Source organism: Crassostrea angulata, chromosome 3 (assembly GCF_025612915.1).
Source record: "Crassostrea angulata isolate pt1a10 chromosome 3, ASM2561291v2, whole genome shotgun sequence".
Taxonomy (NCBI): domain Eukaryota; kingdom Metazoa; phylum Mollusca; class Bivalvia; order Ostreida; family Ostreidae; genus Magallana; species Magallana angulata.
Window position 1 is genome coordinate 10,395,958 of NC_069113.1, and position 23,344 is coordinate 10,419,301.

The 23,344-nt window shown below is 32.2% G+C and overlaps 1 protein-coding gene across 1 annotated transcript; it reads right to left on the minus strand.

The window, feature by feature from the left end:
* Window positions 1-264: 264 nt before the first annotated feature.
* LOC128175670 (uncharacterized) lies at window positions 265-21,840 on the minus strand. The gene is made up of 19 exons (XM_052841479.1): window positions 21,778-21,840; window positions 20,397-20,960; window positions 19,492-20,259; window positions 18,587-19,354; window positions 17,682-18,449; window positions 16,777-17,544; window positions 15,872-16,564; window positions 14,967-15,734; window positions 14,062-14,829; window positions 10,459-10,478; window positions 6,171-6,237; window positions 4,421-4,984; window positions 4,143-4,319; window positions 3,456-3,883; window positions 3,202-3,283; window positions 2,625-2,765; window positions 2,361-2,507; window positions 1,363-1,539; window positions 265-1,164 (listed from the first exon to the last, which is right to left on the minus strand). Exons 1-19 carry the CDS (start codon window positions 21,809-21,811, stop codon window positions 605-607), a joined length of 8,262 nt encoding a protein of 2,753 aa, XP_052697439.1. The 5' UTR covers window positions 21,812-21,840; the 3' UTR covers window positions 265-604.
* Window positions 21,841-23,344: the final 1,504 nt, after the last annotated feature.

The window sequence follows — 23,344 nt, forward strand, 5'->3', positions numbered from 1 at the left end:
TCTCTCTCTCTCTCTCTTTTCACACCCACATACACACACACACACACATACTGAGAAATGTATAAACGCATCGATGGAGGAAAACCTCTCACACGGGCGAGTTATAATAAAATACATTGTGATCAAATATTTGAATACTTTTGTTTTATGTGTTTCATGAATTCTACCGTATTGCGTTCTTGTCTTAAGTTTACAAACAGATTTTGAGGAAGTTGACAAAAGTCAAATTGGGCTTTCTGGGGCGGACATTAAAAATTCAACAAGTTAACGCATTTTTTTTATTTACACTACAATGCAACATGAACAAGAAACATATTAATGTCATTTCATTTGATATGTCAAAAGATCAATTAATGCATATTGTTTGCTCCTTAAACCCAAAGAGATATACCGGTAGGTGTAGGTTGAATAAAATCCAGCTTGTTTCACACAAATAAAAATACTTGTAATAATTTCAAATCAGCAAATAACATGTTGTTATAGTAAATAATTAAGTAAAATTATTAAATATCGCTTTGTCCAACATTTTTTAAACCAAACAAATGACACACGATCTCGAAACTTTGCTAACTTTTAAGACACATTATTTATGTATTGTGAAATGTTAAAAGTCGTCCGTCCACCTATTAGGCTTTGATATCGGAGATCTTTGGTTCTCTTTCCATGCTGGTTGTATTGATTTCGCTTCCTTTTCCTTTTCATCTTCATCGTCATCTTCACTGCGTTTACCTCCACAAAACCTAAGGCAGCAGCACCCAAGAAGTCCCATGGCAACAATGGTCGTAATTGCAATGAGGCCAACCTCAATAAACTGAAAATATCCAGGGATTGAAAATCGTGAATGTGGGTGAGACAGCTTGCCGTTTAAAACAGATGAACTTGTTCTTTCGCCACTGGGTGTAGTTGTTCGGGTATTTGAAATCAGCTTTCTTGTAAATCTGTCTGGTTTTTTATTTGAATTTTTTGTAGTCCTGGGGATGGGATTGGTAGTTACAATTTTCTTTGTGGTATGACTTTTTGACGTTTGTGTCGGTGTTGTCTTTGACAAAATGGCATTGAAAGCATTTGGAATTCTTGTCGATGTTTTTGTGCTTTTGTCTGAGGTAAATGTTGAAGTGCCTTCTCCAAATATTGCAAAATTACTCGAATAAGTCGAAGAGGAATCTACAAACATTACAAATTTTACATTAGGTTGAAATGGAAACCAATTAAATCTTCATCATTTCACTAAAAAATATTGATTGGCCTTTACATGATTTGATCAGAAATAATCAGTTAAGAGATGTACAATACTGAAACTTTTTTCATATATTAAATCATTTGATCTTTACAATATGTCATGATATTTAGATGATTTCGTACCGGTCCAGTACACATTGTCAGTGCTGGAATAGGTGGGTTTTGCTACTGGATGCATTGTTGGTGGGTCTGATGTAGTCGTTCTTGTTGTTGTCTGTGTTGTCTGGCTGCTAGTTCTATAGAGTTGTGTCGAGGGCTTGCCAGAGTGAAATGCAATATTTGGTGGCAACGATGAAGACTCTTAAAATCAATGTATATAAAACATAGTATGTGATAAAAATGTAAATATCAATATCACTAAACATGCTAGTTAAAATATGAATATCAATATCATGCAATGCATGATGACAAAATGTTCGTTAATGAAAAAAAAATCAATTATTTGTAAATAATCTTTTTATCTATATATCTATTTATACCTTATTTAAGTAAATTGATATATTTGATAGATTTCCTCCATTGCAATTTAAAAGACTGATTTTTAAACGTCCACAATCACATATGTTAAAAATATATGTTAAAACGTGAGTTATATTATTTGTCTACATTTTACACCTTACAACCACAAAAACTGTGAGCAAATGAAATTTTTACCAGTCCAATATACATTGTCAGTGCTTGAATATACATTTTTCACCCCTGGATATGTTAGTTGGTCCAATGTAGTTTTTTTCTTGTCATTTTGATGCTAGTTATGAATGCTTTTGTCGAGGTTTCAGGAGCATTTGTTTCGATATTGCTCGAAGGAACGATGAATAATTTTGAATAAAGATGTGACGGTAATAGAACATGGCATCGTTTTCACAGTTAAAATTCCTACATCTCCTTACAATACAAAACTTAAGTATTGAATTTTGTTTCGGTTTATGAATCATCAAATATGGTTTGAGTAGGTTATTCATTCGTTTAAATGAACATTGTTTGAACCCCAACATATTTACAAATATCGAGTAATGAAGCAAAATGTATATTGATGATATCTACGGGGGACAGACTATAGACATGAAACGTACAAAGACAAAGAAATTTATAGATGAACATAATAAATTGTATTTCCTTACCAGTCCAGTATCCATAGTCAGTGCTTGAATAGGCAGGAAATATCGCTGATAGAGGCGATGTTGAACTGTCCTTCGTGGGAGCTTTTTTTGTTGATGCCTTTCTGCTTAGCATCTGCGGTTGTATCGAGGGAGTGCCTGTTATAAAGTCTGTCAAAAAACCCACAAATTTTCTTTCGATAAATGTAGTTATTGCACTTTTCATTTTTAAATAATACATTCTGAACTGAAATCTTATACATGAACGTAATGAATTTAATTCAGTACCAGTCCAGTATTCATTGCCTGTGCTTGAATGGTCAGAAACTTTCGGTGTTTTTGGCGTTGTTGAACTGTCCGTTGTAGAAGCTTCTTTTATTGATGCCTTGGTGCTTATCATCTGCGGTTGTATCGATGACTCGGGAAATACTGTTATAAAATTTGTCAACGACAATGACGACTTTTTTGGAATATGTTTTTTAGAGTTGCACTCTTTATTTATTAGTATATTATGTAAAATTTTAAGCTGACATACTACTCATTGAATTTCAAGTTGACATACTACTCATTATATAGATGCAATTAAATCCCTAAGAATTTAAATTGTTTTGATTGTTGATATGTTTCTTTCTTATGCTTTTGATAATTTGTTTAAAAGTTTGATTAAAAATAACAACGACCAAAATAGAAAATTAACTTTTTAAACTTGCCGGGCATTTTCATAATATATGAATTGAATATTAGTAAAAATATAGATAATTCGCATTATGTTATTTTAATGATCAATGATTTCTTAGCGATATTCAAAGGCATCCCTCGCAAAAAAATCGAAAATTCCTTAATAGTTTTATCATTGTAAACTAACGTGGGCATTGCCAGGCAGATAGTGTGATGTTATCAATTGCAAATCCGTTTCCATCTGGTGTGCTCATTGCTTCAAACACGATCTAAAAGAATAAAAGCATTGAAAAATAGAAAAACAAAAATTAAAAAATATAATATTTCATTTTTAATTGAGATAAAAATATTAAGAAATGACATTACTACACTATGCTTTTTTTTTTGAGGTTTTATTGTAGCCAAGTAGTAGCTTTTTGCTGTCCGTAATATCAGATTTACCCGTCCAGTTGAAGATAAATTAAATTCAGCCTGAGCAAAGCTCCAATCATGTGTGGACATCATAGATTCCTGCCATATACACGTCGCGTCGTCCAATAAAAGCGAACCATTTGTTTTATAAACCTTTAGCGTCTTAGTATCATTTCCAAACATTTGAAAGTAGAACTGGAGACAAATTGTTTGGTTCAGAGTTGAATGCATAGTTTGCGTGCTGATACACGCTGTATTGTTTGGTTGCATTGAGGATCCGTCGACGTACGCAAACTGACCAGATGCATTTTGAAACGCGTGATTATTTGTTGCATTTCTGATCTGTGCAATAGTTGTTTCATTGCCTATATTCCACGATGTATTGGAATTCGGTAAATTTAATAAAAGATAGCACGAAGAGACATTCTCAAAATCAAAGTTGTATGAACTGGAGTTTGCTAAAAGAAACAAATCAAAATTGATATTTTACAAAATTGTTGCATATATATTTACTATATGCATGAGCACGAATAATATTCTGATAAATATATGTGCTTCAAGTGTAGTTTGTCTCATAATTTTTCAATTAAAATATCTTCAAATGTAAAACATCGACAGTTTTACAAATAGTTTTTGGTAACTATGACCTTATCGGTGTAATCTTAATTGCAAGTCAAATAAAGTACTTAATTTTATCTTATATGGCAGAAGTATTACCTATCAAATTGAAAGATGGATATTTTTCTTCAAAACTTGTTGTTGTCGGCTTGGTTGAACCGATAGTTGGAGCTACTGTTGTCATTGTTGCAGTTGTAAAAGATCCTGTACTTATTTCAAAAACCGTGTCTGTTGTGACTTTCATTGAGTTATAATCTTTATCTCTCTTCTTTAAAGCTAGAAAAAAGGAGTAAATAAGATTTGGTTGTTAAAGACATTTGGTCACTAATAGGCATTTCTATTAATCTTGGGACTTTGTAATTAAATATATCCAATACCTTCACATGCACTATTTAAGGCCTGATTTCGTATCGACATCAAAGAATCAAAATCCTTAACAATAATCACATCTTTTGGATCAGAGGCTAATCCTCGAAGCTCGACTTCATTGACTTCATTTGAAATTCCAATAGCAAAAACCGTTATATTCATATCACTGAGTAGCTTTGCTTCGTTAAGTGTAGCTCGGGACGACATAGATCTACCATCTGTCAACACAATTACAAAATGTAAGGCATTGAGTCTCATTCCATTTGCCACAGTAAAAACATCGTTTCGGACAGAATTTAACGCTCTGTGGGTCATAGTTAACCCGGAATGGGAGTAGTTAATGTGTTTGATACTCTCCAAGAGTTGTTGTTTGTCGTGGATTGCATTCAAGTAAAACTCTACCACCACTTCGGAAGAGAATGTTATCACAGCAACTTGTGTGTTATTGGTTCCAATGTCGAACCCCTCAACCAATTTTGCAACAAACTGATTTTGTAATTGGAAGTTGATATCCCCTACGCTTCCACTCTCGTCAAGAACAAATACAAGATCCGTTGGTTTTGGAGTGCAATCTGAAAGAAACATTTCAGAATAAAAGTTTGACAATTTCAATGATAGTCAAAAAATGCATTTTTGTTAGGAATGAAGTATAAGTAATGATATGATTATGATTGAATATCGTTAAGATTATTTTTTGAATAAAAGAAAATACTTTCGTATTTGGGAGTTGATTTTAGTCAACTCTCCTATGCAGTATCTCTTGCGAAACAGAAGTGGAAAAGTGTTTGGACCTAAGTACAAATCATCACCGCTGACAAGATTTAGTACTTGAAAACAGTCGATAAATTCGATGTAATGTACTCAGATGCATTGTTTTCCAAGGCAACTCAATAAAGAATACCTTGAAAATTGTCAGATATTTAATGGTGGGAATAATTAAGAATTTTTTTGTATTCGTATGTATTTCTACGCCAGAGTTCAATAAGACTGGTTCGCTGTCATTGATTACCAAAGCGCCATGACTATGTAAAATAATGATGGAACCAGACTGGACTAGTCTGGATTCTATTATTATTTGTTTGTAAAAAAAATTGCTTGAATACACTATTTTCAGAAATATTTCGATAACTGATATATAATGCATTTAAATGTGATCAATCTTTTCATGGTAAAGCTTTTATTGAATTTAGTTACATGAAATCATCTTTATTTTAAAACAGAAAAGAAATGAAAATCCACTACAATAATTGCTTATGCGTTTTAGTTGAGTTTATTTTATGAGGTATTATACCTTTCTAAAATATTCTAAGACTTGATATAAAGTTCAGGAGGTAAAATAGCTATTTTTTGGTGTTAAAGCCTGTTTTTCATAGCACTCTATACCCGTGGTATAAAATGGGTTATCCACCCTCGGAATACTATTACTCAAATTTCTAAGCATACTTAAGTTCCTGGGATTTAATTTATTAACCAGTTAAATACATTTTAAACATATCTAAATGATGAAGAGTGCTTATTGTTGTTATGAATATGTGATTATAGGTATTCTTTGCATTTATGAACATAAATAAATAAGCATACAATCGAAAATCGTTACAGATAGATAGATAGATAGATAGATAGATAGATAGATAGATAGATAGATAGATAAACAGATCGATAGAAAGACGTTGGTAAATATATTTCATGTTTTCAGTTATAAAATCAATTGCAATTACAGGTGTTATTAAGTTTAATTTCAAAAGTTCTTTTTTTTACCTTTGGAGGCTTTTGCAGTAAACAAAAACCCCACAAAAATCAATGACGACCACGATGTTATAAACATCTGCAAATAAATAAATGAATATAAATTAAATAATATTGAATTTAAAGAAAGGTTTTAAAAAAAGTTTTATTCGTATACACTCATACTGTGGTAATTTGAATTATTTTTTTATTTAACTGGCAGACTAAACAAAACAAAAGATTCTACAATCCTTTAGCGTTAAAAATTCGTTCAAATCATTTGTATGATTAGATTTTTCAAGTCATAAATAAATCATATGACTAGTAAAGTGTAACAATTGACATTACAAGACTGCAATGCATGTACGGATATTCTACAAACTGCATAGATCAATAGAAAATTTAATTAAAGATGCATATGAAATATTTAGATTAACACTCATTGATCATATTTTGATTAATAAAAAACTGTTTGGTCTTAAAATCATGCTAGTGCACTATCTGAGACAGAAATTATATTTAAAGTTATTGCTATGAAACACTATTAATTAACAAGCAGAGAAAGCTATTGCTGTACACGTAGACACGTTATCGTGAGAGTGCTAGTTAAGTCTACCTATTGTGTCAGCTTTTTTTTTGTTTACAAAGTAATAAACCTAACAAAATCTTCGAAATCTAATAAAATTCTTTATGCTGCAGCCTTTTGTATTTTGATTTCACATGATTTCTTAATCCATCCAGATGCTCTTCCATGAAATGGTGAAATATATTACTGTATTTTAAGTCATTCTTTACTCTTGTTAGCTGATTTTTAAATACAAATCAAACAAGCAACATATGATAATAAACAAAAGTTTATGTTTATATTCATTCTAATAAAATTGTGACAATTTTCCAAGAAAACAGTGTTTATTGCTGTCGTGGTGAATAATAACTTCAAAATATATAATACTCATAATATTCACACCTTAGGATCCAAAGTAAGAACACATGAATTTTATTTCCTTAATATTGCAATGAAAAAGAATTCTGAGAAAGATAAGTGTCATCAAAGATATAAATAAGTCAAAATATTTTGTTTAAAAGAAAATCGAAAGAAATCAACCAAACTTCAGAAAACGAAACAAACAATATACATGCTCCTTGTTTTTCTCCATTTTGATTTATCATAAAAATTATGAAAACAATTTTTTTTTTTAAACAAGCACTCTTATTATGTTTGTTTATTATTTTTTAGACATACAAAGTCGATACAAATCATACAAAAAATAAATATAATAAATGTCAATTTACATTATTTAAAAAAAATGAATTAGAATTAATATCTTCTATTTAAATATTCTTAAATTTTTATGTACGTTAAAGTTAACTCATTGATTACTCGCTGTTTGTAAATTATCTTCTTTATCTTCTTCTCCCCCCCCCCCCCCCCCCCCCCACAATAGTTAATATTCATTGCATTAAATTCAAGTACTTTCCTATGTAAAAGTTAGGTAGGGTGTGGTGCATCAAGTACTGGTGATTTTATTAAAAATTTAGAACTATATATGATATTAGTCAAATTTGCCCCCCCCCCCCCATAATTCGCTATTTTAAAATGATTCAGGTACATTAATTTGTTGTGTAATATTATAAAAGAGATGACATAAAATATGTTTTTAACCTATTTATTTGATTTATATGCACCCACTTGCAATATATGACGTCAGAAGTGACGCTATTTTTTATAATTCATTCAAAATCAGTCAAAAATGGACATTTTTCGGGGGAAATTTAGAGCGACTCTTTGAACAAGAACGAACTTTTTGTCACTAATAAGTATTGGAGAGATACATCTTTGGTGAAAATATTTTGTTTGTTTAAGCAGTCGCTCGATGTTTCCTGAAAGAAAAACTGCTTCAAAACAAGCCGTTTTATGCTAAAAATGAGAAAATGGTGGGAAAAGGTTAACTTTATGATGTCATATTTTTAAATTGTGGCCACTAAAATCAAAATGAAAAAAATCAAATGTTTATTTGTACAAATAAAACAAAGAATTACAGTAAAATGACAATGTTCATTTAAGGGGGCCATTTTAGGCTCAAACCATATATAGTCCTTTTATTTTTTAAGAAAGCAAAAATTCTCTTCAAACTTTTTTGGTTTTTTCATACTAACGACGACCATGTTAAATGTACAATATGAACACAATATTTATCCTTTGAAAAAAGATTTTTTTAAATGTCATATATATATATATTAGGATAATGATGCATTTTGTAAGACTCTAAATTAACAAATAATGAGATTAAAAGACTGACAAATGTAGTTTCAAAATAAAAACTATCACATACCATGTTTCACAGAGGATCCCGGTAATCAAAGGCCATTTCAATTCTCAACACCGGTGTAAATTATTTATCATTCGTATATATGTAGGAGAATATTGATTGAGTATCATCGGGTCAATTTTTTAAAAAGATATTTAACAAGGTAGAGAACCCGAGAGTAAATCCTCAGTATTATGAATTGGTTTATTTATTAAGCAGAATGTCTTTGCAAATGTTTACAAACATCTTTCTTTCTTCATGGTTTAATATAATTAACTTGTAGAGAAAAATATATTATAAAATCATGTATCAAGATCTCTTCTGAATCAATAAACGTATAATGTTGCCTCCATGCTAAATATTTCTTTTACATGTCCTCTTAAGAACTGATCTTATATAGCATAATATTGATTTACGGTGACATTGTTTAGGATGCATATTGTTGTTGCGTTTGTTTACTTGACTCGTCATTGTACCACAACAACGACCTCCATACAATTTAAAATCGCCACTTCCAGACAAGAAATATTAAACACTATAGCTAGAGACATTTTTTCCAAATGTACATGGCAAGGACATACGTTGCCGTGATGCTTCAAAATATTTTTTATGTATGAAATTATAATAACTTTTTTCAATCGACAAAAAAGTTCTCTTAACATTAATTGAATGGTTATCATACTTTTTATTAAATTACTAATAACATCATTCAAGAACCTAATAAAATGAGAATTGTATATTGTTCACAACAAGACCCTTTCCTTTGAAAATCTACAAATCTAATCTAGTTTCTTAAAACAACGTTAACCGAGCATCGTCAATTTAATGAAAGAGATTATGCAGATGAATGCAAATGTTGTGAAGTGAATGAAATTCTTTCCTCGGGCTATCAATTTTAAAAAAAAACGCCCTCAAATTATATTATATATATTATAAAAGCAATATATTTAGGAAGAATATGAATGTTTAGTTACAATTATCAAAATCATTATGAAATTGGTATATCTCAATTTAGACGTCTTAAGTTTATATTCCTCCTTATTTGTTTTACAACTAAAAAACAGCAAAGATCTGTGTTTTAAAAAAATCATTTAACGTCGACCGAAAGAAAACAAATCTTCTTTTCAAACAATAAAATATTTTTCATTGATTAACAAAATATGTTTTAATCTCATAATCAAACGCTATGGTTAAATAAATAGCATTGATATGGAATATATCAATGATTGTATTTACTCCACTTTGGTCAAGGATTCTCTCGACAAAAGGTGTATTCTAAGATCATAAAGTTAACATATTCCAATCATAACTTGCCAGATCGAAATTGAGGACGCTTCAAACTACTTACTAAAACTCAAAGTTTGAAATATTAAATACAAGAGGCATTTTCCTTCTTGCAGCAGAAGGAAAATCGAAAATGATCTTAGTCCAGTCGGAATTAAAAACCTATTTGTTTAATCTCTCTGTATATCGAGGCTATCAAGTAAGTTTACAAAAGATAACCTTTTGTCACTCGAAATCTCTTGTGTCAAGTCACCAATGCCACAGTATCTAACAAATGTGGGTTAACAGAAATATTGCTTTAAAATGATGCTTCCATTTTATTCCAATGGAATTTTTACATATGTCCATGACTAGATTATAGCGACCCTTTCTGTCTTTTTATTTTTTTTAATTTTACAATTTCAAAACACTTATTTGCAAATTATTTTTTTTTGTATATTTCATGCAAAACTTTTATGATATAATTCAGTCTAATTATTTATATTCTACACGGAGTTTGCTGATAAAATGCCCTCCACATTAATAATGCGTACATGTATAACATCTTACGTATTTTCTTCTACAAAATGGTTTCCATATTTTCCATGCATTATTTGGAACCCCTCGCAGAAATGTGGAGCCACACAAGTTGTTAAGTGTAATAAATAAATACAAAAATAAATCTGACACAAAAGGGTGTCAGATTTATTTATTTGATACACTAGAAATTAGATTTTTGCCCCCCATACTAGCCCACACGGGCCCGTATCTGAAAATTACAATTAACATATATATCAACAATATACTTAGAAAAGCATGTGTGCAAGTTCTGATATACTGGTATTATGCTCCGGTTCTTAGAGAAAAACTTCCTATTAATTACGTTTTATTAAATAAATCTTATAGGAAGGAATATGACCCTTTATTTAAACTTACTTGTATGCATTTTATATAATTTGTTTGGTTAAGAATAGCCTGATGCTGAAAGAGAAAATCAAAATTTTTTAAAACTCGAACAAAAGATCAGAAAGGACAATCGAGCAAAAACTGATACTTAGGACAAAAGTGATGTAATTGTTCACTTTATACTTTAAATTCAGCTGTGCTAAACGCTTGCTACCTTATTCATTTTACATATATATATTTATAAAATATTGAGTAACAGTTTTTACATCTTAGAATTAAAGCTTAAATTGTTTTTAAAGAGACTGAATTGTCAACAAAATTAACCATAAGGTTAACATTTTATTTTTAGATATTAATTGTTTAGCCATAACTGTTATATATCAATAAAAATACACAAATTCTTTAAATTTGAGTATTTGCCAATATTTTTTATATAAATCTCTTTTTCAAGAGGAGATAAAGAAAATCTAAAAAAAATAAAATGGCCACGACCATCAAAGGCATGTTACTATGAACAGCCTTTTTACGATCAGTTCTAGAAAACAAACTCATGTTTCAAAGGTTAATGCTTCAAGTCTAGTTTTGAAAGACAGTTCCCAAGCAAAAAATACTAATGGCATTAAATTATATATGTTTAATTGATATACTCTCCCAAAAATGCCAAAGACATTTTTTTGTATATTTAATAACTGAAAGCAAGCTTTGTAATAATATGCATAGGTTTTTCATATTACCAGGGGGAATTTTAAGTGGCAAAATTTGATGTGCGATCAACTGTTACTGTTGCGAAACTAAAAATAGGAACATGCCTAGATTAGACATTGTTAAACGTAATATCGCAATTAGCGCCTCGAAGCTGGGGAGTCAAAATATGTTGTTCCTCAATTTTTTTTATCTGCATTTGACTTCGCTTGTTGAAAAACTGTTTTAAAAAGACTGTTTTGTTAACAACGAAGACAATTCCTTTACACCAAAGTGTTTCTTCAATAGATTAAAGCTTCTAAGTAAGATTCACATTTACTGTAATATCAATATTTGTTTAGTTTCGATCCATTTTTAGATTTGATTGTGAAAGTTACGTCAAATGTCATCTGCCAGGATTCATTCTGTCAAGACCTCCACAAGAATCATCACGAATACGTCAAAGTTCAAGCACTTTATTAAACAGTTTATCAAATCAACTCAGATATGTTTCCATTTAAATTCGTCCTATGTGGGAGAAAAATTGTTTGATCAAATTATATCTATTCTATAAAAGAATTTTCAAGGATCAAAGATAAAAGTAGCTTTAAGCAAAAAGAAAATATCTACTTTGCTGGTCAGAAAATGATATATCATAAACACAACACTGAATGACACCTGATATTATATATTAGAAATGTCACAATTTCTTTCCCACTTTTATTAATTGATACATTGATATATTCTTTTGTGCATGTTATAAGCTTACATGATCATCCTTGTGTATTTAGATGACTGTTTTACCTTAAACAAAAAAGATGACCACAAGCTATTTGAGCATGTGCAACATGTGTATAACTTCCTCCACAACAAATAAAATAGCACACGTACACCTATTCTAGGGTCAATGATTTCACAAACCTAAAAGTGGCATTTTTTGCTTACTTTGCTGGTTACAATGCACTAAATTTGATTAGCCAGCTAAATGCACTGTAGTATAGACAACTTTTTAAAATTTCCTTAATACTAGAAACAAATCACTGACCCAGATCATGAGGCTGTAAATTTTAATTCGGTAGAGGTCCTATGCTTCTTGTAATCAAATGCCTCGTTTGTCTGCTTAAAGTCCAAAAGTTAAAGTTTTTCTAAAAAGAATAATGCATGTTCACTATATAACTACTTGAACCCCAACCTAACAACAGCCCCCCCCCCCCCCCCCCGACAATGAGGGAAAGAATCTAACAATTTTGGTAGAGGCGTCCTTGTTTATCAGCATGTTCTTGGTTTATCTGATCGAAAAAAGATTTTTGAATTGCATTATTATTATTACCAATAAGATATAGCCTTGGTGATGGTTTTATTAATCTTTTCATTCATTTTTCCCTTTTTCTACATTGATTGATAAATAAAACTCGGAGAAGAGGCTGAAAATATTCAATCTTCACATAAGACGCACGACACAGAACGCCCAACGACAAACAAAAACATAACAATGGGTAACCTAAATGAACCAGGTTACCAATTTTTTTTTTACAAAAAAGAAAGGCCGTAAAATGCAGAATAGAGATGATGTAATATTTATACAATTCAAAAACAAAATTGGTGCTGCTATATGGTGTATGAGTTAAACTTAATGCAAATATTTACAACATGCTGGACTTAAACGAATAATTTCAGCTGTAATGGATTTTACTCTTTTGACATTGTGGGTATAATTTGAATTCCAAATGATAATAAAAAAATTATCCTTCATCACGTTCATGAAATATAGCAAAAGTTTTGTCTAACATATTAAATTAGGGATAAAGAAGATGGGGGAATAAGATAGCGCAACTGCCCATTTGTTTTAGTCGTAAAATACAATTTCAAATTTAACATTTTTTCAAATCAAAATATTTGATGTGTTATAATTATACAAGTTTACAAAAGGGTAATTTCTAACTATATTCAGTTTGAAATATTTCAAAAAACGATAAGAAAAGAATTATAAATCTTGAAGGTTCGGTGCTATCGAACCCATAACCTAAAGACCCAAGTTCTATAAAGTTGCCTAATGCCTAGTGCTCTAACCACTGATCCATTTCATTCAAAACAAAGTGTTGTTTAAATGCTGTATGAGACGTTGTCCACGAATTTACAAACTTGTAAACGTTCAATGTTTGACTACAAAATGACATTTTTTAAAGTAAAGTTGGTCATCTCTCCACATTTTTGTTGATTAAAATCGGTTTAAATTCTATTAAACCGCATTTAGATTATTACAAAAATATGGAGCTCAAACCCACTCTATAAAAGAAAAGGCATTGAAGTTACAAATATGACACTATTTGGAGGTTTTGACACGCAAACGCCAGTTCAAATGAACCTATTGCATTTAAAAATTATTTAAGGGCTACAAACCGATGTAACGCAATTTTTATTGTAACACGTTTTTATTTATTTTCATAAAAAGTATCAGATTTAATGATATTTTAATTTTGCGGTATTTAACAATTCCTCATATGGGCATTTTACACTCCTTATCATCCATCTTCTTTCTTCGAAGTTCGTCGCTTTTGGCTTTATGAAAGAACTAATGGTTATTATTCGTGGTCGATGTGGCTGTTGTTTGTGTTAAAAACACTGTCTGTTGTAACTTTCATAGAGTACTCGTTGTTATCTCTTTTCGTTATAGCTAGGATATAAAACGTCATTATGAGAAAAATATTCTTAAAAGAAATAGAGTCACTGAAAGGCATTTCTGTCAACTTAAAAAGATTTCTTACCTTCACATGCAGTACTTAGAAAAGTCTCTTGTATCGACACCAAAGAACGAAAATCCTTAACAATGATCACATCTTCTGGATCAGTGGCTATTGCTCTAAGTTCGTCTATGTATACTTCGCTTGAAATCCCGATAACAAAGACCGTTATATTCAGCTCATGAAGTAATTTTGCCTCTCTTATTGTAACTGGGGGCATCATAGATCTACCATCTGTCACCACAATAACGAAGGGCAAAGCATTGGGCCTCATTCCTTTTGCTACAGTAAAAACTTCGTTTCGGACAGTTCGTAACGCTATGTGCGTCATAGTTAACCCTGGATGGGAGTAGTTAATGTGTTTGATACTCTCCAAGAGTTGAATTTTGTCGTTAAATGCATTCAAATAAAACTCTGTTACCACAGTATTAGCAAATGTAATCACAGCGACTTGTGTGTTATTGATTCCAATGTCGAACCCTTCGACCAATTTTGCAACGAACTGGTTCTGTAATTGGAAGTTGATATCCCCTACGCTTCCACTCTCGTCTAGAACAAACACAAGATCTGTTGGTTTTGAATGGCAATATTTTGTTACTTTACTCGTAGATTCTGTTGTGTATAGTAGAGTTGTATTTTCTATTGGTTTTCTGGTAGACGAAGTAGAAGTAACAGTAGACCTTGTTTTCGTTGTTTTGTGTGGTGATGAGGTTGTTGCTATTGTATGTTTTGTAGTATCTGGTATTGTAGTTTCGGTTTCGTTACTGCTGACATTGGTGTTTCTTAATAATGCTAAAAACAATACTTGAATATTATATTCAAATCGACGTACTTTTTAACGATTCTATTTCATTTGAATAGTCAATTTAACTTATCAAATACACTCAAACATAATACTTAAAGATTTGAATATGAAATTAAGCAATTACCTTTACATGCACTTCTTAGAGCCTTCTCTTGTATCGACACCAAAGAACGAAAATCCTTAACAATGATCACATCTTCTGGATCAGTGGCTATTGCTCTAAGTTCGTCTATGTAGACTTCGCTTGAAATCCCAATAACAAAGACTGTTATATTCAGCTCATGAAGTAGTTTTGCCTCTCTTATTGTTACTAGGGGCATCATAGATCTACCATCTGTCACCACAATAACGAAGGGCAAAGCATTGGGCCTCATTCCTTTTGCTACAGTAAAAACTTCGTTTCGGACAGTTCGTAACGCTATGTGCGTCATAGTCAACCCTGGATGGGAGTAGTTAATGTGTTTGATACTCTCCAAGAGTTGAATTTTGTCGTTAAATGCATTCAAATAAAACTCTGTTACCACAGTAGAAGAAAATGTAATCACAGCGACTTGTGTGTTATTGATCCCAATGTCGAACCCTTCGACCAATTTTGCAACGAACTGGTTTTGTAATTGGAAGTTGATATCCCCTACGCTTCCACTCTCGTCTAGAACAAACACAAGATCTGTTGGTTTTGAATGGCAATATTTTGTTACTTTACTCGTAGATTCTGTTGTGTACGGTAGAGTTATAATTTCTATAGGTTTTCTGGTGGACGAAGTAGAAGTAACAGTAGACCTTGTTTTCGTTGTTTTGTGTGGTGATGATGTTGTTGCTATTATATGTTTCGTGGTTACTGTAATTGTAGTCTCGGTTCCGTTACTACTGACATCGGTGTTTCTTAATAATGCTAAAAACAATATTTGAATATTATATTCAAATCGACGTACTTTTTAACGATTCTATTTCATTTGAATAGTCAATTTAACTTATCAAATACACTCAAACATAATACTTAAAGATTTGAATATGAAATTAAGCAATTACCTTTACATGCACTTCTTAGAGCCTTCTCTTGTATCGACACCAAAGAACGAAAATCCTTAACAATGATCGCATCTTCTGGATCAGTGGCTATTGCTCTAAGTTCGTCTATGTATACTTCGCTTGAAATCCCAATAACAAAGACTGTTATATTCAGCTCATGAAGTAGTTTTGCCTCTCTTATTGTTACTGGGGGCATCATAGATCTACCATCTGTCACCACAATAACGAAGGGCAAAGCATTGGGCCTCATTCCTTTTGCTACAGTAAAAACTTCGTTTCGGACAGTTCGTAACGCTTTGTGCGTCATAGTTAACCCTGGATGGGAGTAGTTAATGTGTTTGATACTCTCCAAGAGTTGAATTTTGTCGTTAAATGCATTCAAATAAAACTCTGTTACCACAGTAGAAAAAAATGTAATCACAGCGACTTGTGTATTATTGATTCCAATGTCGAACCCTTCGACCAATTTTGCAACGAACTGGTTTTGTAATTGGAAGTTGATATCCCCTACGCTTCCACTCTCGTCTAGAACAAACACAAGATCTGTTGGTTTTGAATGGCAATATTTTGTTACTTTACTCGTAGATTCTGTTGTGTATGGTAGAGTTGTATTTTCTATTGGTTTTCTGGTAGACGAAGTAGAAGTAACAGTAGACCTTGTTTTCGTTGTTTTGTGTGGTGATGAAGTTGTTGCTATTATATGTTTCGTGGTTACTGTAATTGTAGTCTCGGTTTCGTTACTGCTGACATTGGTGTTTCTTAATAATGCTAAAAACAATACTTGAATATTATATTCAAATCGACGTACTTTTTAACGATTCTATTTCATTTGAATAGTCAATTTAACTTATCAAATACACTCAAACATAATACTTAAAGATTTGAATATGAAATTAAGCAATTACCTTTACATGCACTTCTTAGAGCCTTCTCTTGTATCGACACCAAAGAACGAAAATCCTTAACAATGATCGCATCTTCTGGATCAGTGGCTATTGCTCTAAGTTCGTCTATGTATACTTCGCTTGAAATCCCAATAACAAAGACTGTTATATTCAGCTCATGAAGTAGTTTTGCCTCTCTTATTGTTACTGGGGGCATCATAGATCTACCATCTGTCACCACAATAACGAAGGGCAAAGCATTGGGCCTCATTCCTTTTGCTACAGTAAAAACTTCGTTTCGGACAGTTCGTAACGCTTTGTGCGTCATAGTTAACCCTGGATGGGAGTAGTTAATGTGTTTGATACTCTCCAAGAGTTGAATTTTGTCGTTAAATGCATTCAAATAAAACTCTGTTACCACAGTAGAAAAAAATGTAATCACAGCGACTTGTGTATTATTGATTCCAATGTCGAACCCTTCGACCAATTTTGCAACGAACTGGTTTTGTAATTGGAAGTTGATATCCCCTACGCTTCCACTCTCGTCTAGAACAAACACAAGATCTGTTGGTTTTGAATGGCAATATTTTGTTACTTTACTCGTAGATTCTGTTGTGTATGGTAGAGTTGTATTTTCTATTGGTTTTCTTGTAGACGAAGTAGAAGTAACAGTAGACCTTGTTTTCGTTGTTTTGTGTGGTGATGAGGTTGTTGCTATTGTATGTTTTGTAGTATCTGGTATTGTAGTTTCGGTTTCGTTACTGCTGACATTGGTGTTTCTTAATAATGCTAAAAACAATACTTGAATATTATATTCAAATCGACGTACTTTTTAACGATTCTATTTCATTTGAATAATCAATTTAACATATCAAATACACTCAAACATAATACTTAAAGATTTGAATATGAAATTAAGCAATAACCTTTACATGCACTTCTTAGAGCCTTCTCTTGTATCGACACCAAAGAACGAAAATCCTTAACAATGATCACATCTTCTGGATCAGTGGCTATTGCTCTAAGTTCGTCTATGTATACTTCGCTTGAAATCCCAATAACAAAGACCGTTATATTCAGCTCATGAAGTAGTTTTGCCTCTCTTATTGTAACTGGGGGGATCATAGATCTACCATCTGTCACCACAATAACGAAGGGCAAAGCATTGGGCCTCATTCCGTTTGCTACAGTAAAAACTTCGTTTCGGACAGTTCGTAACGCTTTGTGCGTCATAGTTATCCCTGGATGGGAGTAGTTAATGTGTTTGATACTCTCCAAGAGTTGAATTTTGTCGTTAAATGCATTCAAATAAAACTCTGTTACCACAGTATTAGCAAATGTAATCACAGCGACTTGTGTGTTATTGATTCCAATGTCGAACCCTTCGACCAATTTTGCAACGAACTGGTTTTGTAATTGGAAGTTGATATCCCCTACGCTTCCACTCTCGTCTAGAACAAACACAAGATCTGTTGGTTTTGAATGGCAATATTTTGTTACTTTACTCATAGATTCTGTTATGTATTGTAGAGTTGTATTTTCTGTTGGTTTTCTGGTAGACGAAGTGGTAGTAACAGTAGACCTTGTTTTTGTTGTTTTGTGTGGTGATGAAGTTGTTGCTATTGTATGTTTTGTAGTATCTGGTATTGTAGTTTCGGTTTCGTTACTGCTGACATTGGTGTTTCTTAATAATGCTAAAAACAATACTTGAATATTATATTCAAATCGACGTACTTTTTAACGATTCTATTTCATTTGAATAGTCAATTTAACTTATCAAATACACTCAAACATAATACTTAAAGATTTGAATATGAAATTAAGCAATTACCTTTACATGCACTTCTTAGAGCCTTCTCTTGTATCGACACCAAAGAACGAAAATCCTTAACAATGATCACATCTTCTGGATCAGTGGCTATTGCTCTAAGTTCGTCTATGTATACTTCGCTTGAAATCCCAATAACAAAGACTGTTATATTCAGCTCATGAAGTAGTTTTGCCTCTCTTATTGTTACTGGGGGCATCATAGATCTACCATCTGTCACCACAATAACGAAGGGCAAAGCATTGGGCCTCATTCCTTTTGCTACAGTAAAAACTTCGTTTCGGACAGTTCGTAACGCTTTGTGCGTCATAGTTAACCCTGGATGGGAGTAGTTAATGTGTTTGATACTCTCCAAGAGTTGAATTTTGTCGTTAAATGCATTCAAATAAAACTCTGTTACCACAGTAGAAGAAAATGTAATCACAGCGACTTGTGTATTATTGATTCCAATGTCGAACCCTTCGACCAATTTTGCAACGAACTGGTTTTGTAATTGGAAGTTGATATCCCCTACGCTTCCACTCTCGTCTAGAACAAACACAAGATCTGTTGGTTTTGAATGGCAATATTTTGTTACTTTACTCGTAGATTCTGTTGTGTATGGTAGAGTTGTATTTTCTATTGGTTTTCTTGTAGACGAAGTAGAAGTAACAGTAGACCTTGTTTTCGTTGTTTTGTGTGGTGATGAGGTTGTTGCTATTGTATGTTTTGTAGTATCTGGTATTGTAGTTTCGGTTTCGTTACTGCTGACATTGGTGTTTCTTAATAATGCTAAAAACAATACTTGAATATTATATTCAAATCGACGTACTTTTTAACGATTCTATTTCATTTGAATAATCAATTTAACATATCAAATACACTCAAACATAATACTTAAAGATTTGAATATGAAATTAAGCAATAACCTTTACATGCACTTCTTAGAGCCTTCTCTTGTATCGACACCAAAGAACGAAAATCCTTAACAATGATCACATCTTCTGGATCAGTGGCTATTGCTCTAAGTTCGTCTATGTATACTTCGCTTGAAATCCCAATAACAAAGACCGTTATATTCAGCTCATGAAGTAGTTTTGCCTCTCTTATTGTAACTGGGGGGATCATAGATCTACCATCTGTCACCACAATAACGAAGGGCAAAGCATTGGGCCTCATTCCGTTTGCTACAGTAAAAACTTCGTTTCGGACAGTTCGTAACGCTTTGTGCGTCATAGTTATCCCTGGATGGGAGTAGTTAATGTGTTTGATACTCTCCAAGAGTTGAATTTTGTCGTTAAATGCATTCAAATAAAACTCTGTTACCACAGTATTAGCAAATGTAATCACAGCGACTTGTGTGTTATTGATTCCAATGTCGAACCCTTCGACCAATTTTGCAACGAACTGGTTTTGTAATTGGAAGTTGATATCCCCTACGCTTCCACTCTCGTCTAGAACAAACACAAGATCTGTTGGTTTTGAATGGCAATATTTTGTTACTTTACTCATAGATTCTGATATGTATTGTAGAGCTGTATTTTCTGTTGGTTTTCTGGTAGACGAAGTGGTAGTAACAGTAGACCTTGTTTTTGTTGTTTTGTGTGGTGATGAGGTTGTTGCTATTGTATGTTTTGTAGTATCTGGTATTGTAGTTTCGGTTTCGTTACTGCTGACATTGGTGTTTCTTAATAATGCTAAAAACAATACTTGAATATTATATTCAAATCGACGTACTTTTTAACGATTCTATTTCATTTGAATAATCAATTTAACTTATCAAATACACTCAAACATAATACTTAAAGATTTGAATATGAAATCAAGCAATTACCTTTACATGCACTTCTTAGAGCCTTCTCTTGTATCAGCACCAAAGAACGAAAATCCTTAACAATGATCACATCTTTTGGATCAGTGGCTATTGCTCTAAGTTCGTCGATGTAGACCTCGCTTGAAATCCCAATTGCAAATATTGTTACATTCAGCTCATGAAGTAGTTTTGCCTCTCTTATTGTTACTGGGGGGATCATAGATCTACCATCTGTCACCACAATAACGAAGGGCAAAGCATTGGGCCTCATTCCGTTTGCTACAGTAAAAACTTCGTTTCGGACAGTGCGTAACGCCTTGTGGGTCATAGTTATCCCTGGATGGGAGTAGTTAATGTGTTTGATACTCTCCAAGAGTTGAATTTTGTCGTTAGATGCATTCAAATAAAACTCTGTTACCACAGTACTAGCAAATGTAATCACAGCGACTTGTGTGTTATTGATTCCAATGTCGAACCCTTCGACCAATTGTGCAACGAACTGATTTTGTAATTGGAAGTTAGCTTCTCCTACACTTCCACTCTCGTCTAGCACAAACACAAGATCCGTTGGTTTAAAAGTGCAATCTGAAAGAAACATTCAAGAATACAAGATTTAACAGTCTCGTTGAAAGTCAAAGAATAAAAATTGTTAATGTTAGGAATAAAATTATCTTAAATTAACCATGATATAAAGTTACAAATGAATGTTAAAATAATTGATAGATACCGTATCAATTTTGATTAGAGTCTAAACTTTTAATAATTTTTGGGAATCCTTTTTCACTTTTCATAACCTCTTACTGCATATTCTTTAATTTGACATCTAACTGCAGTTCGAAAAATATTCTACACTATCAAATATGGGTGTTCTGTAAATGGGTTAATATTGACCAATGTTGGTCCTCTTAAAATTTAACAAAAGTTTACAAATTTATTTCAAAATATAGAATTTATATAGTTTTTGAATTCATACATGAACTGAATACTTCTATTTTCTTTTGTAATTTGACAACAGTATATCTTTAATCAAAGTAAATTAAAAAATGTTCTTATTTACAATGCTTTAGAAAATCAATTTAACTGATCAACCAATATTTGAGTGTCAGTCGTAGACTTGAAGGCATGAAACAAAGCTCAACATTCTTTTGTACTTGTGTAAAAACAAGGTTTTTGTCTTCTTTTTTTTGTTTACAATGGTTTCAAATACGTGTAAATGCTCTTTTACAAGCCCCTTTTTTCTATCTGCTAATTTGTTTTGAACATAAATAAAAAGTCCCTGGCCTTTGTCACATTTACATTAGGTCTAAACCTGGAATGTTATATTCAACATTCAAATGTACTACTAAACTTAAGACTAGTGTCAATTGTACAAATGAAGTCAAATAAATAAATTTATATTTACCTTTTGTTGTATTTACATTTGACAGAAAGATCATTAAAATGAATGATGGCAACGCTATTATGGACATCTGCAAAGACAATGGATAAAGATTTAAACACTTCATTCAAATCTTTTTAGGATTTGTTTTACCTGTTTCACAAGAAGAATTTCTGCCATCCATTCAGTTGAAAAGTAGAGAAGTATCTTAAGCTGACTGAATGGCATTACTGTTGCTACCACTATTGAAATAAAACCATTACTGAAATAAATGGATTTCTTTCAAAAGTGGTTGCAAAGTGGCTCTGCCATGTAGTCACATTTCCGTTCACGTTCAGTTGACTGATTTACAGAAAATCTATACAAATCATATGTATGAATGTATATAGATAAATCTTTGGTTATACAAATATCAACAAAAGACATTAAATGTTTTCTTGTTTTTGCTTTGCCGTTCAAATATTATTTTTTAGAAAGACCTTGTTCAAACAGTATATACAAGGGTTGTTGGATACGTAATGTGTATTGTACGAAATCTCAAAAGCATTTGATTCAAAGAGAAAAACAAAAATGACATCTTATCAAAGTATTCTCCGCGGAAAAAAAGAAATAATTTCAATCTCTAAATCCATTTTTGAAATACATCACGGTACGCTGGTTTAGGTTGATAATGATGCATTGCTGATGGCTGAGCGAAGGGCTTGTCGGAACTTGTAACGGCGACTAGATAAGAAGTTTTGGAAAAAGGATAAACCGCATTGGGTTAGATCTGGAGAATATGGTTGGTGTGGCAAGACGGTGACAACTTTTTATAATGCCTCACAAGCTCAGATGTCTGTGATGGAGCATTATCATAAATTAGACCAAAATGCGAAAATTTTGTCACAGAACGCACGTCTTTTGTAATATTTTTGTAACTGTTTTAGTATTACATCTTGGTAATATCGAATTATAACACGTTTGCCCTTCGGCACCGGAATGTGTACGATATCACATGAGAAGAATATGCAATAAAGAACCTTCTCTTTTGCCTGTTCTTTTGGCAAATACAGGACGTCTACTGTGTTTAGTTAACAATGTTTTGTTTCTCTTTTGTCTGTTCTTTTAGCAACTACAGGAAGTCTACCGTGTTTAGTTAACAATGTTTTGATTCTAATTATCTAATTGGTTCGAAATAGGTAACCACTATTTCGTCATTAGTAACAAAATATGGAAATTGTAATTGCTTGAGTTTGGAAATTATTTTTGGCAATGGCTTAGCGGTATGTACTCGTACCCGTTTTTGGTCATTTGTCAATATCTGCGGTATCCATCTTCAAAAAATTTTCATGCTTTTAAATTACGCTTTAAAATGAAATGCACTCGCGATATGAATATGCTAACAACTTTGGAAATATCACGAATTGTGTATGTGTTATCACTTTCGATAATTCTCTGACTATTGAGGTATTTGCTTGCCTGTTATAGACACAGGTCGGCCAGATTTTGCAGCATCTTCGACGAACTTTGAGCCAGTTTCCACCCACGAATTGCATCATAAGATACCTTATCAGACCCATCCCCAAATTCAATAAAAATCTAAATTATTCAA

What these genes read in the sequence shown, in the direction of transcription:
- LOC128175670 (XM_052841479.1), bottom strand. Translation starts at nt 21,811, where the DNA reads ATGATCTTTCTGTCAAATGTAAATACAACAAAAG. An exon ending in AAATGTAAATACAACAAAAG is followed by an intron (nt 20,961 to 21,777) that starts GTAAATATAAAT and finishes TGTTTCTTTCAG; the next exon opens with ATTGCACTTTTAAACCAACG. An exon ending in TGACTATGGATACTGGACTG is followed by an intron (nt 1,540 to 2,360) that starts GTAAGGAAATAC and finishes ATTGATTTTAAG; the next exon opens with AGTCTTCATCGTTGCCACCA.